The 16,688-nt window shown below is 41.3% G+C and overlaps 1 protein-coding gene across 1 annotated transcript in view; it reads left to right on the top strand.

The window, feature by feature from the left end:
- Positions 1 to 6,484, top strand: part of LOC135463292 (uncharacterized) — a 49,349-nt gene extending 42,865 nt beyond the window's left edge. Inside the window, exon 4 of the mRNA XM_064740547.1 lies at positions 5,544 to 6,484. Within this exon, the coding sequence (XP_064596617.1) occupies positions 5,544 to 6,040 (497 nt within the window). The 3' untranslated portion in view covers positions 6,041 to 6,484. The remainder of the gene's footprint in view (positions 1 to 5,543) is intronic.
- Positions 6,485 to 16,688: the final 10,204 nt, after the last annotated feature.

Here is a 16,688-nt window from a genome sequence, read left to right as displayed (position 1 = left end):
AGCCAATCGTAGCCAAACAGCCAAATGACAGTCCCCTCGATAACTTTAACAAGTCGATGTGCATGGAGTTTTTTTTTTTTTTTTTTTTTGGCGCTGGCACTTCCACGTTGGGTGTCAAATAAATTTATTCCTGACACCGTATCTCAGTACACTACTTCTCATGTATGGCTCAATAAATCAACGTAGATAATGTTGTCTTGATTACATGAAGATGGGGTTTCTCCACTCACATTTAGAATCTTCACAGCCATCCTGTCTAGGGTTTTCACTCTGTGTAATCAAATAAATGAATATACTCCTGTGAGTGTCAGTAACGTACCGAGGCGATTCAAATAACAGCTAAGAATTAATAAACAAACTAAATGGATCTATAATTCAAGGCCTCTAAATTGACATTCGCTTACCAGTCGTCAACAGTAATCGAAGTTCCAAGTCAACAGTCGGGAGACCGATTTCCAGATAACGTGCAACGCAAACCATCGGAGAACTTAGCAAGTAGATCAAGCAGATTATTAGGACGGATTTAGAAGCAGTCAGTAGGTTACAATGATGCCTTAAAGATACAAATAAAGGTTTCGGCGTGTATATTTAATCAGCATCTAAAGTGAAATCGTGTGTCATCCATCTTTATATGTTGTGTATCCCAGAATATAGTTCTGTAGGACCGTGCTGAATTACCTCCCTTCAGGCCACTCTCCCCTTTAAAGGGCGCGTTTAAAGCTGTGAATAGTTGAAACCGCAGAAAATGTCTAATGGCAAATTGAAAGCCGCATAAGCTTTAGGATAGATTTTACTTGGTAAACTTACGTGGAAAGCCCAGGCTAAACTTTTAATCCATTCAGAGGTAAATTTAAAGTCCTGACCCCAATTAAATACAATAGACATTTCCACGGCTCTGAAAGGCTGATATGTTGTTTTAACAGTCTTTTGCCTAGAAAATTTTCCTCACTTGGGTAACATAACATACATACTTTGTGCTTTAATATACGAGGTCCCATTTCTCGTAGTTTCACGCCTCAAAACCAAATCTGGCGTTACCTCATAGTTCGCTGTCGCGTAACAAGGCAGATAATTCAGAGCAGGCCTGTTGCGATTTCATTGCACATGCTCATATATGCAGTTTAGTGATTGGATATATGAGATTGGATGAGATTAGATTTAACACAATGCAGACAACCCGCAGTTTCTACACTGTACATTGGGTGGTTATGTTGAATGAACATTTTGACTCTTGGTATTCGGCCACTATTTTCTTAGATTGATATTGGTATTATTGACATTTTGTAATGTATTGCTGTATCCCTCTGCCAAAATCGATGGCACAAGAAAGAATCTATATCTAGGCGTCTTAGATATACGTAGTCCGATATGTCACGTCTGAGCAGCATTTAATAGTGTTGGCTTTTTCTAGCTATCTTTTGGTGTATACAGCGGATACACGATAAACGTCACACACAGTTAAACTGTAAAACAATACGTCCATACATGCTCTCTTGCCTGATTTGTATGCGTTCATTTGTCTTGGTATATTCAGCGAATCAGAAACAGTTTAACAAATTGGCGGCTGTGTGGAGGTGAAGCCGTTGAATCTGAAATTTTACAATTCAGTAATACCGTGCGTCTTCTTTTATTCTATTTTCACCAGCTCGACGTAGTATTTTGGCTTTACCATCCACTTCCGGCGCAGTGGACGACCCTGGCTCTGATCTCGTTGAACTCTGTCATCTTTACCCAGCAGTTTATCCAACCCGGCTAGAAACGAAGGTTATTAAGGCCCGAGTGGAGCGGCGCACCGCGGTGCACGTGCGCACGATGATAGACTTGGTGAGAGCGGTTGCGCTTTTGGAGCGCTGGCTTTGGAGCAAATACCGAGAGACCCGCGAGGTAGAGAGCATACCCCCCGCAGAATTGGACGCGTACCTTGCCGAGTTTTACTACATTTTAAAGAAGGAATCCGGAAGGGAATATGAACCGTCAGGTTTTAAAAAATACCGTTTTTGCATCGGACGTTATTTGAAGGAGACCGGCTACTCCATCTGCGTTTCCACATCGGACATGTTCGCCAGAAGCAGGGCTGCGTTTAAAACGAGGCTGAAATTACTGGAGGAGAAGTTTAAGAAAAATGCTTAACTGCAAACTTCCTCTCTTCGCTGCGAATGTGTAAAGTAATGAAATAATTACGTAAACGCCTTCTTTGTTGTCCCTGTGAAGCGTTCATCAAAGAGGAGGGTAGATATGCATTGAGATGTTGAAATGGATTTAGTACACGTCCAACGTCTGTTGTGATGGTTACGAGTCAGGCTTAAGTGGTATTCCCTCACGTATTTTAGTACAAATAAAAGGAGGTGTGTTTTTACAACTGGATCGTAGGCGTTATTTTTGGCAAAGTTTGACTTGTGTCGCCAAGTATGATGACCGTTTGTATTCAAGAAAGAATGACGCATGCTTAGATGTCCTCAGTTTGTTGAGGTGAGCTTCGTGTAGAGTGATCTATCAGTAAGCATTGAAATAAACATAAAACAACAACTGTTCCACCCCTTTATCCTTGTGACAAAACATCGTTGTGCAAACCATGATGTGACAGCAGTGTGGTATGGCGGACACTGTTGTAGCTCTTGATTTTGTGTCAGTTTTAAGTGTTAAAGAACGTATCCAGTTTGGTGTTATCCGCTTTCCCTTCACAACGCAGATCATTGTGTTACCATAAATGTGACGAAATTTAAACCCTTTTTGCCAAATACAGAAACTGATTTAACTGTGTGCATAGAATATAGTTCAGTCTCAACTACATCATCACAGTGGCTTCCGTGGCCAAGGAGATTAACACGCCAGCGCGACGCAATGGCCCAGAAGCCTATCACCAATGCGGTCGCCGCTGTGAGTTCAAGTCCAACTCATGCTGGCTTCTTTTCCGGCCGCACGTGGGATGGTCTGTCAACAACCTGCGGATGATCGTGGCTTTCTTCTGGACTCTCCCCGTTTTCCTCCCACCATAATGCTGGCCGCTGTCGTATAAGTGAAATATTCTTCAGTACAGCGTAAAACACCAGTCAAATAAATAAATAAATGCAACATCACACACAAGACTTCAGTTTGAGTACAGTTCGTGTACTGTATAGATTCGAAAGTAGGCCTATGTCTTAAGGGTAGGAAGCGTTAAATGTTGGCAAGGTGGGTTTATTGTGTAACGTGGTGGAATGTGTTTAGCAGGACGCATCACCGTGGTAACCCATCAGGAGCATTCACTCAGTCGATCTTGCGAAAGAATTTTTGTATAACAGGTAAGTATCGTTTAAAGCAACATTAAATCAAGTGACTCCAATAAACAAACAGAGCACTGATGTTAAGTGTTGTGGCTGGAATGTCTTTTAGTGTTTATATGTCTGAACTAATAGGAGCCACCGGTAACAAAGCCTGCTTCTGTTCCACTACGTACAAGCGTTACCATTCATGGGATGTTTCCATGTTTATTGACTTGCTTGAATTTCGCATTGATAACATCTATGTGAAATTCGGGGAAACCATATATCGACAGTGTAAAGGTATTCGGTACAAGTTGTGACCTCCCCCCTCCTCCCTTTTGGCTTACCTATACCTGTTTTTATGTGAATACGACTTTATGCAGAAGCTATTAAGGAGTAATCCTCACCAGGCTTGATCTGTCTCATTCACTAAATGGTATATTGATGATCTGGTGACTTGAAACAGTCCATATATAGCAAAGGCTGTGAAAGATATTTACCTACCTTCGCTCGATGTGAAGGAACCCACACACTCTCCAGATGGTATATCTTACCTGGACCGATATTTGTACAAATACCAAAACGGTTTCCTCTCCCGCAGACTTGATGACAATAGGGATAGTTTCAATTTTGACTTTGTAAGTTATCCTTACTTGGACAGCAATATATCGAAGGGTTCTGCATGTGACGTGTACATATCTGGCCTGGTAACATTTGTTAGATCCTGTGTGTTGTGTGACGATTTCATTCAACGTCACAAGTTATTAGTGCAAAAAGTAAGATGTCAACGGAAGATTATTCCATCAAACTCCTTAGCTCCAAGTTTCTTAAATTTTAGAGTGAGCATAATTCTCTTGTAAGTAAATATGGACAGAGCATCCAGAATCTCTGTGGACGAAGTTTCTTCAACTGGGTATTGGTCACAGCATATCAGGTTTACTAACAGGCAGGAAGTTACAAACATCTGCACTACATGTTCTTTAGTGGCAGTTTGTAGGACGTAGCGATGTGTGCTTTACTGCCACGTCACCTGTGCGGGCGGTGCAAATGAAGATGAAATTCGACAACCCAAAGAAAACGAAAGAACGTGCAGTTCACATGATGCAATGCTTTAGCCGTAATAGAGTTGTGGATTTGGGCAAGTCGGTTGCCATATTCAGTACACTGCTTTAGTCTAACAGCTGTGGATTTGGGCTAGTTGGCTACCACACACAGTGCACTGCTTTAGCCGTAATAGAGTTGTGGATTTGGGCTAGTCGGTTACCACACACAGTGCAAAGCTTTAGCCGTAATAGAGTTGTGGATTTGGGCTAGTTGGCTACCACACACAGTGCACTGCTTTAGCCGTAATAGAGTTGTGGATTTGGGCTAGTCGGTTACCATACACAGTACACTGCCTTAGGCCTAACAGAGTTATGGATTTGATACACAAAGTACACTGCTTCCTTATTGTGCATGTTACGTTAAATTTAGTATTAACTAATGTCGACTTAAATTTTTCAAATCCATCACCTTCATTTCATAGTCACAGTTACCTAGTAGAGGTGATGGTATGTCTACACGTGTTTGTAGGATAGTATTGCATGTCTTTATGTACACTGATTCGGGTGATCTACGCCTCTCTCAGAATATGTTTTACTATAAGCAGGTCATTTTGCTTATCACCGTTTATCAAATAACATGATCGTATGTAGAAAAGCCTGTCAGAACCTGCGGATGGTCGTGGGTTTCTCCCGGGTTTCATCCCCCCATAATGTTGGCCACCGTCGAATAAATGAAATATTCTTGAGTCGAACTCCAATCAAATAAATAAATAAATCAATAAATAAATCAAATGGCATTGAGACATGGCAGCAAGAGGCGTGATCAATGTTGTATCATTCATGATTGTCCAACTATCAAAATAAAAATAAAAAATTAATAAATCTCAAATTCAAAGTCACAAAAATGTTTTATGACTGGTTTCAATGACAGCCGTAAGTTTCTGAAGAGTTAGTATCACACTCGTCACATTATTCTGCAGAAGGTTCTTCCGCCCTGTATTCGTTAACCTTATATTGTTCCAGTAAACTCGGCGCGGAATAGTGGATATGACATGTCATTTACACTCCCAAGTAAAATAGCGCCCTCATTCTGTATCTTCATTCTGTTTTAGTTTGGAACTCAAACTTTCGGTGTAAATGTGCTAGACTGAGATTGATTTACGAATAAGCCTATGCATGTGGCAGACCATACACACGTGTTCGTCCCACTCAACCAACTAGTCAGTGACTCAACCAGTGTATTGTTTGTGTTTGTCAGGTCATTGGGCGGCCTTTTCTGGGAGCCCCGCTGGCGTTGTTGGCGAAGGAATGCCAAGGCAGCCAACAGATCCATCTCAAGAAGACATGGGCTCCAAGCGCGACCATCTCTACCCTTGTACCTACCCAGCTCGTTTACACGTTAGCTCGATACGAGCTCGTGTACCGCGCGTATCCAGTCAGACCGCCACAAAGATGGTGCGAGCTGTGGCGACGCTAGAACGTTGGCTATGGAGTAAATACGGCGAAACCAGGCGCATCGAGACAATCCCTCCACCCGAACTGGACGCTTATCTGGCCGAGTTCTGGCAGGTTCTTGTCCGGGAAAACGGCACGGATTTCCTGCCTGTGTCCTTCAGGAAGTACCGCTACTGCCTGGATCGTTTTTTGGTGGCGAATGATTACCCAGAGTCTATCACTACTTCTCACGCGTTTCCGCAAAGCCAGAGCGCATACCAATTTCGTGTGAATCTGCTTATACTGCAGGGACGGAGCTAACCCCAAAGCCACGTAGCGCTTTCAGGAAGTCTTCAAATAAGGCGTATACTTGTCCACGACAGATTGCGATTCAGGGCAAAGCTCTTCAATATCCAACCTATGTTATCTTGAGTTTGTGAATCCACCAGATTGAAATGAAGCTGTTTATTGGCAGCACGGATAGGTTTTCTCCAAACAACAGGGTTTGGATGTATTCACGAATTATGTTGTACATCCGCACCACATATATTTGTTAAATACATGTACACCTTACGTGCTTGAGCATTAACGTTCGAACTGGTTTGCACGACGGCTTTGACGGCGAACTTCTTTGAGGTGTCGTAAATACACTGTGATTAGAAATGACCCGCCTTGATTTTATATATTTACCCGTGTGGATACGAAGTAGAAAACAATAATTTACTCTCAGTTTGTTATCAAATGTTCTGAACAATTTTTGGTGAAAGAGTCGGTGTGCAATGCAAAACCACTGCTAAGTTGTTTTGCAGCAGATGAAGAGATTTTTTTTGTATTTTGAAATAACTTGTTGGCTTGCCTTGAATTTCCAATGATTCCGCACATCTCAGATGGCATTTGATGGCTCAATCTGCATTTTGTAACTCACTTTGCTTTTAGTGACTCCTTTTTGCTCTTGATGACTCAGTTTCGCATATTTGGAACTTAACATTGCTTCTCGGAGTTTTCATATATTGTGTTTTACAAATAAAGTTACGTTATATCGCTGATCATTTTTTTGTGTATTCTACAGACATTTTTCAGCCATAAGAGAGGGGGTGTGTTATTTGCTGCCCTATTTTACCGGTTATGCGACCATTTTTCACACGGTGATCGCTGCTTTGGTTTTACTCTCTATGTCGTGTAGTATTTGATTATATTTTACAGTCAGTACTCATGTGGTCTCTGGCTGACCTTACCGTTGATGAGTACATGGATGTCTGTAACTGTTCACACTTATATAATACTATCGATGATGTATACCAAAGGAGTCCATAATTGTTGTACTGTTGTATGGACACAAAGATCTTGAACTGCGGTTAAAACTCTTCGCTTTCTTCTTTCACACGGAAATACCTCCGTTCTGTACCATTACTTTGTTGGTACAAACGCCACGGAAACGTAACAAATTACAAAATAAACTGCACAGTGTAGAACCCATTTGTTGATGGCACTGAAACAAAAAGTCTTCCAGCTAGCTCATAATTCTTACCACAAGGAGACATGTATTAAAAACCAGAACGGCTACGACACTGGCCTCTTGTCGGTTTACATCATTTACGGTTTTTTTCTGACTGTCCATGTGAATGCTTAAAAGGTAATAATTTACAGGCCCCAGGACAGAGACGTATTAAAGCATAATTAGATTTCAAAAAAAAGAGCAGGGAGGTTAATTTCAATATATTAGACGTCACTGGTAATGGGAATGTTACACGACTAGAACAGTGTAACTGCCCAATACTTTAAAGCAGACCTAACGAAAGATTGATTGAAGCGTATTGGTTGACCGTCTTTTATACAGCCGCTATACTTCATTTTCAGAAACTGTTTATGCCTTTCTGCTATCACAGATACCCGCATTAAGGAAATGAAGTGGACATGGTATGCATGTAATTGGCAAATCCGGTTAACCTTGGCATTGACATCAGTGAAACAGTTACATAGTACTATGCATAACTTTCCGTGATAATACAGTGCGTGCCAGTTTTGAAAAAACGAAATGAAGAAAAGTAAGAAGTGGAATGGCAGTATATAAAAGGAACATAGGTTTTAATATTCTGGCTCGGTTTTGTATGGGATGTGTTACACGAGGTGTATTTGCTTCCACTTACAGAAAAATACAGTATATTAAGGAATATTTTTATTTGCTTTTTTGCATTGTTGTATCAGAAGTCGAGAGTTCGTATATTTCACATATAGTAGATGTCAGGTTTGTGTGTTGAGTTTCGGCAGTGTTCTGAGCAAGAGAGCAGCGCTTCTAGCGAAGTATTTGCAGCAACAAAGCTAATTTCGTGTAAACTGCTTCATTGTCTCTGTCAAGGGCTTGTGTATAAATTCATTTTGTCTTGACTCTTTCTGAAGATAAAACGATAATGTTGATTGATAACTATATAGTGTGCATTCTCTAAAATGGACTGTAACATTTGCAACATCCACTAACATGCCTATCAGGGGTAATCTGGTATATATATTTATACAAATTGCGCAACTTGGATTCTGTGGATGTAATTTTGGACACGATTGTTTTTGAGAACGGGGACACATGGATATAGTGTGAAATTTTAGTAACTATGTCGAGAACAATACGATATTTTTTCCATATATCCAACGTGGTTGCCATGCTAGTTATCCGTGTATTAAACTGTACAATTGACAGTGGACTGCTTGTGTCATTATTTGAACTTCATTCGATTGGGTGACTTGTGAGGGACAAAAAGTTTGGTCCTACAGCTTTGTTTTAAGTAAATATAAGCTATAAGCTGATTCATTTTGAGCTTGAGTTCTGCCAGTAATATTTTTTCTGACCAAGGGCTAGTTATACACCTTCGGGTCTGGTGCAGGCAGTCAGCAGTTAGTGATCAAATACACTAGGTTGGTGTTAGATGCTTTGATAACTATTGTGCCGCGCAGTGGTCTCATGGTTCGGAGATTTTTGTTTTCGCCGTTTGTAACCTTTTTTGTGACATGTGCTTTGAGCTGAACGTCTGGTATGCGAATGTCGAATTATGATTCTGGATTTCATTTCATTTAGCAACACATATTTATGGATCACGTGTTCCTTTGGTTTTGCCAGGTGCGATAAAGATCGAGTCTAAAGATGTTCCTCAACGTTCATCGGGTGAATCATCGAGTCTAGCTGTTTCAGAGCTTTCTGACGAAGAGAGGCTAGCACAACTACGACACATCTATCCCAGTACCTTCCCCCCTCGCCTTCACCCGGAAACCATTCGGGCCAGGATCCCAGGGGCACAATCCAAAGTGCGGCAAACGATCACTGACATGACGAAGAAGGTAACCACTCTGGAACGCTGGCTGTGGAGCTGTTACAAGGAGACAAGACAGATCGAGACAATTCCACCGGAAGAACTGGACGCGTACCTCGAGCAGTTCTGGCGCGTACTCATCAGCGAGTCCGGCAAAGACTACGAGGCCGTGACCTTTCGAAAGTTCCGGTATTTTATAGACCGTTTTTTGACAGAGAGCGGTTATCCCAGCTCCATTGCCTATTCCCGAGCATTCAACCGAAGTCAAGCTGTTTTTCAGTGGCGTATGAAACAGTTACAAGAACAGCAAAAGGCGACCGGGAGAAAGAGCACGGGTGATGCTGCGTGAAGAAATCTCATTTATGTAAAAAGGCGATGTCATGTGTATGACACTGCCAATAGGAGGCGTTGATATCCCTGGCCTAGTGATCATTGAAGTCCCATCCGGACATGTAGAAGAAAGTGTAGCATGTACTATTATAGCGTCAGGCATATTTTGTTTTATTCTTGTGTTTTAATAAGGAAACTTGTGTCTTTTACTTCTAGGCCTGAAGTGTAGTCAAGTACGTGACTATTTTCCCATGTTTATCGTCATAGCTGTTTAATTCATACGTCCGGTCCCAGACGTTGACGTCCCTGACGTAGTGTTCAATACCATGTAATGCCTTGCGTGAGAGAAAGTTTCTCAGCAACGCGTTGATGGTCATGGGTTTTCCCGGGATAAGTACGGCGTAAGACACCTATGTAATAAATACACTTATTAATGTATTTAGTGTCAGGTATATTTTATTTTATACTTGTATTTTAAGAAGAAAACTTATGTTTTACCTCTAGGCTTGAAAGGTAGACAGATATTTGGCCATTTGCCCTTGTTTTATCACCAAAAACGTAGCTCTGTACACGGAATAAGTATACCAAGAACCAATTTTATGATATATTATACTGCATTATTTGGGAGGTTTCTAAAAGTTGTATACTGACGTTTAAAGATTTTGATGTCCAATTCATCAAATTTTTAATCATTTCCTGTTACCATAAATAATTTTAGATCGCTTTATAGATCGAATATCATGTTTTTGTGTGTCAGACTGCTATGTAGATACGTGACAGTTCCAAATGAACATCTCTTTACAGGTAGGAACATGATAAAGGAGAAATGAGCAAGCCCGTAGCTTATGGTGTTATGTAAAATGGTAAAAACTTGCAATAAAAGAAGTTCTGTACATGCAATTTGAGCAGTAACTTCGACTAAATTATTGTCTTTTCAAAGTCAGTATTTGGCTTTTCAGCTACTGTGTTCATCACGTAGCCGGTATGTGTTACGATCTGATGCCTACACTTGTGCCGATAACATGCATTTTATAAGCAATGAAACTAATCCCTCTTGACCAATGCTGACCAAAAGTCGCTTAAATCAGTGGGATTGAGGCGCCTCGACGGATGGCAAGTCGGCTTGTCTTTCCAGTAAAATGGCCGCGTGTGTAAGTTAATACACTGGATAGTAGTGAATTTGAATATATCAAAAACAAGCACTTGTAACACAAATATACCCAAGATTTGTTGTTCGTATTTCATATTTTCATTATGCTTTAAGATTGGTTGTTCGTATTTCGTATTTTGATCTTGCTTTATCCTTTTAATACCACTTTAAAGAACAATGCAGAGCAAATGCCAGAAGAACATTCACGTATTTCGCCTGCATTCGGCTGCAATTTTTGTTGTGAATCCTAGAAACGATTTCTTTTCTGAGAACACAGAACCCTTTACCAAGCTCCATATAACAGAATGCTCCAAAGTCTACTTCTTAGCTCACCTTACGAAGTAAGGAAAGGTATTGTGAGAGGGGGATCTGATGCTGCTGGTGGCAGTGTCGGTGTCCCGTTAAACTGTTTGGTTGAAGTGTTTGGCTAATCAAAGGTTTGCAGTGGCCAGCTGTAGTACACAGATAGCCAATCATCAGTGGCGATTTGCATATCAAAGACCAAGGAAGCCCAACATTTTTCTTGGCCATTCACAGCGTTGAAATGTCCTCCCAAACATGGATTGCCAAATGCAGTTCGCATTCTTTGCATATCAAAGACATCTGTGGTAAAGCTGTGCATGCACTCCTCCCCCACAGTGTTTTTTTGCCACCGCAATGATTTACAACTCCATAACATATAAAGCCAGTGCTCTACAATCCTTACGATAAACAGTGATAATTGTGATAGTATAAAAATTTGGGTGCTTCCTGTTGATTTAATGAAAGAATTTATCAGTATATAATTAGAGTATAATATCTGTGTATGACAGTGTCAGTCATTCTAGTTTTTTTGTTTGTTTAGAGTTCAGTGTTTGAATGTAACACATGACTTGAACATATGCAATTTTACGAGCTGTTCAATCAGGCGAGCTACCGGTATTCTCTGAATGCCTAGTTGTGTATTGCGTTCTTATTTGCTGATTTAAAAAGAAACGACAAAAATCTGTTTGAGTGTTACCTTGAACAGTAATTTCGTTAAAACAACCTTTCTGCCACGTTCGTATTAGGTGACCGATTTCAGTGTAAGCAAAACAACGTAAGCACTGCAAATCAGCACTAGAACGTACTGCGCAACATTACCGAATGATTAACTTGAATGAATTAGAGAGAGAAATTGTTTGTTGGCCAGTGCGTGCCAAGTAGATGTGTGTTACACTTGATGCTCGATAAAGTCAGTATTTATGGACTGGCAATTATTCTTTGCTTAGTTTTCGTGTAAGTCACCACTTTAATAATGGCGTCAGTAACATTCTCACAAGGACACGGATCTCTTAGTCCGTACTTTATCCTCGTTTTACAGACATCTCTTCATAAATTTTACTTCATAAATATACAGATAATGTATCTTTGCCGTATGCTACTCGACAAGAAAATGATCATAAGCAGGATATCTGAGCTGTTGAGTCCTCCACTGAAAATTGTTTATCTCCAGCAAGGTAGGTTGCATGCCACGTGAATATACTGGATTTATACACGTACTGTTCCACAAGACGCTATAGTCAGAACGTCATATGTTGTTTGAATAACGAGGAAAACTACAGATTTGAGAGACCATGGTGTCTTTTGTTTTCTTTGATCTATCGTGGAATAACTAGATACTACAAGAAAAAGCCAATGCATGCATATGTATGATATGGGTGTAGGAGATTGTCTTACATGGGTGTAGGAGATTGTTTTACATGGGTGTTGGAGATCGTCTTACATTGGTGTAGGAGATTGTCTTACATGGGTGTAGGAGATTGTCTTACATGGGTGTCTTACATGGGTGTAGGAGATTGTCTTCCATTGGTGTAGGAGATCGTCTTACATGGGTGTTGGAGATCGTCTTACATGGGTGTAGGAGATTGTCTTACATGGGTGTAGGAGATTGCCTTACATGGGTGTCTTACATGGGTGTAGGAGATTGTCTTACATGGATGTAGGAGATTGTCTTACATGGATGTAGGAGATCGTCTTCCATTGGTGTATGAGATCGTCTTACATGGGTGTATGAGATCGTCTTCCATGGGTGTAGGAGATCGTCTTACATTGGTGTAGGAGATCGTCTTACATGGGTGTAGGAGATCGTCTTACATGGGTGTAGGAGATCGTCTTACATGGGTGTAGGAGATCGTGTTACATGGGTGTTGGAGATCGTCTTACATAGGTGTAGGAGATCGTATTCCATTGGTGTAGGAGATCGTGTTACATGGGTGTAGGAGATCGTCTTACCTGGGTATAGAATGTCTTCCATTGGTGTAGGAAATCGTCTTACATGGGTGTAGGAAATCGTCTTCCATTGGTGTAGGAGATCGGGTTACATGGGTGTAGGAGATCGTCTTCCATTGGTGTAGGTGATCGTCTTACATGGGTGTAGGAGAATGTCTTATATGGGTGTAGGAGATCGTGTTACATGGGTGTAGGAGATCGTCTTACATGGGTGTAGGAGATTGTCTTACATGGGTGTAGGTGATTGTCTTACATGGGTGTAGGAGATCGTCTTACATGTGTGTAGGGGATCGTCTCACATGAGTGTAGGGGATTGTCTTACATGGGTGTCTTACATGGGTGTAGGAGATCGTCTTACATGAGTGTAGGAGATTGTATTAGGTGGAAAAAAACATAGGATTAATACAAACAGGATTAATACAAACAGCTCCAGCATATCGTCTGTTCGGCCTCGATTTTAAAGTGAGCAAGTATCTCAAATATCTAAAAAAACGGAAGTGGGGGAGGGGTTACTCAGGTGACGGACTCCTGTTGCCTCCAAATGAGTAAACCTAACCCTGGTCTTATCGAAAGGCACGTTAACTTGAACACCAGTCAAATAAATCAGTTATAAAAAAAATTTAAAAGTATAACGAAGCACTATTCATTATCACGTAGGTGTGAAGATGGATGGGACAGGCGATGACCTAATCTCTCCGGGGGGTCGAATTTCGATGGGACCAGTTACCTGTGCTGTGACCAGTGAAGCCGAGATTTGTCATCTCTACCCTACGAATTACCCAGCTCGTCTACACACCAGCGTCATCCGGGCCCGGATTCCTGCCTTGGATACTAAAGTCCGGACCACAGTGTCCGACATGGTGCGAGCTGTGGCTACTTTAGAACGTTGGTTGTGGAGCAAGCACAGTGAGCACCGCCAGATCGAGGGCATTCCGCCGGCAGAATTGGATAGGTACCTGGAAGAATTCTGGCTGGTACTGGCGCGAGAGAGTGGCGTGGCGTATGAGCCGGTGACGTTTCGCAAGTACCGGTACTTCATTGATCGTTTCCTCACTGAAAATGGATACCCTGTCTCCATCACGACGTCAGGGGATTTCGCGAGAAGCCAAGCCGCCTGTTCCTATCGAATAACCTCTTACACCAAGAAAAACAAACCAAACCCCAAAAGCTGAACGTAGCGAAGATGGTGATACGATTCTAATTTTTATACCAGTATACTAGACACGTGATGTTGTAATTCCTAGTGTTTATCTCGCTAAAGAATATTCATGAATGATTAATATGCAAGATGGACATACATGTACACTGCAGGCATGGCTTTTACTTTGTTTTACTGCACGAATGAGCTGCGTTTTTAACACTTAAGTCAGGCAGTGATGTGAGATATGGGGTTTGGAAGCAGATCGTATGTGTATGTTGAACTGTACTCTACACGTTTAACTTTCCATGCCCATGCAACCCTTGCCTTAGGATCACGGATTTCTCACTGAAGTAATACACTGACGCGACACAAGGCTTCAACATAAAAGATATGCAGCATAGAGAGTAAAACCCGAGGAGCTACGGCAGTGTGATATCTGACAGTTGGTCACACGTTTAATCTGTGAAATATGGTCTCTCCTCAATTTTAATACCTTGGTGTTTTTTTTTCTAACTGTTGTAATGTAAATGCGTAAATAGTAACCCTAAGCACTGTGGCCTAGAACTTGGTGTGTTGTCTTTGCAGCAAACGCGAAGTTATCAGAGGTTAAAAAACCATCCTTCCCAAAGAATACAGTATAAATCTGGAGGAATTGTGTGTGGTTATCGTGAAATAGAACATCATAAACTACCGTGTCAATACATTCATTTCCAGTCTCCAAGTGCTTACAGTTGTTCATAGCGAGTAACTGAAGAGAGACTTCGGACATATCACGTGAACTCTTTACTATGGGAGGAAGCAGTTTGAGTGCTTAAAGAAATAAGTAAATCAGCTCCTAGAACGCTAGGCACATTTCTTGTATGTTAAAATGTATGCCTGACTATGGCGCTGTTTTGTTTTGTAACCAGCTACTTTCTGCATGACCGTTACAGGATAACTGTATAACTCCACAAGTTGTGCAGCTCCTTCTTAGCCTAACTGCATCAAATATCTGGCATGGTCATGTGTAAGTCATCAATAATAAATCTGCCATTTTCCTTCCTTTTTTTCAATCAGGGCATCTTGAAATTGACACTATCTTCCCAACGAGTGACGACACATCCGAGGACCTCCGTGAAAACAGCCATCTATACCCGTCATTGTATCCACCACACCTACATTCATCCTGTGTGAAAGCACGCGTGGAGCGTCTTCCGGGCCAAATGGCAGCAGGCACCGTAGTTGATATGGTAAAAAGTCTCACTATTTTAGAACGATGGATGTGGAGTAAGTACAAAGACGAACGCCAAGTGGAGAAAATACCAGCTCAGGATTTGGACAAGTACTTAAAGGAGTTCTTCCTGGTGCTGAAAAAGGAAAACGGAACCTTGTACGAACCAGGGTCATTCCGGAAACATAGATATTGCATCAATCGGTATTTGAAGGAAAACCAATATCCGTTTTGTATTGCAAGTTCGCCTGAATTTGTTAGCAGTCGACTTGCCTTTACTCATAGGGTGAGGCAACTTTGCCAGTTGTTCAAGAAGACAAAGTGATTTTATTTTAAATCATCTTATGTTGAGGACAGTAATAACACGCTGATATGGGTAAGAAGCGCAGGCGCACGACCTTGGTAAAGGTGCGCAAATATCTTTCCGTGAATAATGTTTGAACCCAGAACCCTTACAATAATTAGGTCACTGTGTGTTTAAGTCCAGCTCTTGTCGTACGTAACCTGTGGATTGTCGTGGGTTTTTCCCTGGTGTTACGGTATTGAAAGCAGCAACAGAAAACAGACTCAGTGACTCAATATTACAATGTAAACGATGCTTTATATATAAAATGAGACGTACAGTTTTACAGACAGTTCAACAACAACAACATGCACATCAGTATTACCGGTCTTTACAAGTTTCCAGTTCACCTTTGCATCCCAAGGAATGTATTCCAGGAAATCCAACGTAAAGACCATGGGATAAACACACAATTCTCACAAGTCACAAATTGTCCCAGTCAGGTACTTCGCTAGGTTAGCGAACACGAACACAGTACACAGGTTACACAGAACTGGAACAGTCAAGCCTTTGAATGACGTCACACCCGCAGAGCACAACACAGGGTAAATACAGGCATGGAGGTATAATCCACTTCAGATCAGTCACAGCTCCCGCAGAAGCTCACAAACGAGCCGTTCAGAGACGTAGAGTAATGTCACCTTGTGGCAGAACGAACGTCCTTTGCCAAAACTGAAAACTTCAGTTTAGAGTCCTTGACGACCTTGTCGGTCAGGTGAGGTCAGCGTGTTAAACAAATTACACAGTCCACACTGTATAATCATAATCAAGATCCGAACACCAATAAACGTGACTTCCGCAGAAATTCACATAAACCAGACATCAGTACTACTGTGGTACACAAACGGTGCCGGCATAAAAAAAACTGTCCTCCCAAATGAAACTGGCATCACCAGCTCATATCAAAATAATGGACTCGATACGAGAGCGTCTCACACTCTCCTGGCTCCCAGTGGATGCAGCAAAAATACCTTCACTCTGTTTTTTTCTTTTTGTTTATTTACTGGTTTTAGGGCCACTTTCCTGGCGGATATCGTGGCCCATCAAATCAGTGTTTTATTTTATTTTATTTTTTTTTAACACATGAATATTTTGGTTACATAACAGCAGTGCGTTGGTATACTATTTACATATGTACATGAGTCAATTAGTGGGGTTTACCTCTTTGTGGTAGCATGTTACAGCTTATTGTATAGGTTCAAATGCTGCCATGGTCATTTAACAGAAAGGGGATAAATAGTAAGCT

The sequence above is a fragment of the Liolophura sinensis genome, chromosome 3 (assembly GCF_032854445.1).
Source record: "Liolophura sinensis isolate JHLJ2023 chromosome 3, CUHK_Ljap_v2, whole genome shotgun sequence".
Taxonomy (NCBI): Eukaryota; Metazoa; Mollusca; class Polyplacophora; order Chitonida; family Chitonidae; genus Liolophura; species Liolophura sinensis.
The sequence above is the reverse complement of the archived record's forward strand: the minus strand, read 5'-3'. Positions and strand labels throughout refer to the sequence as shown.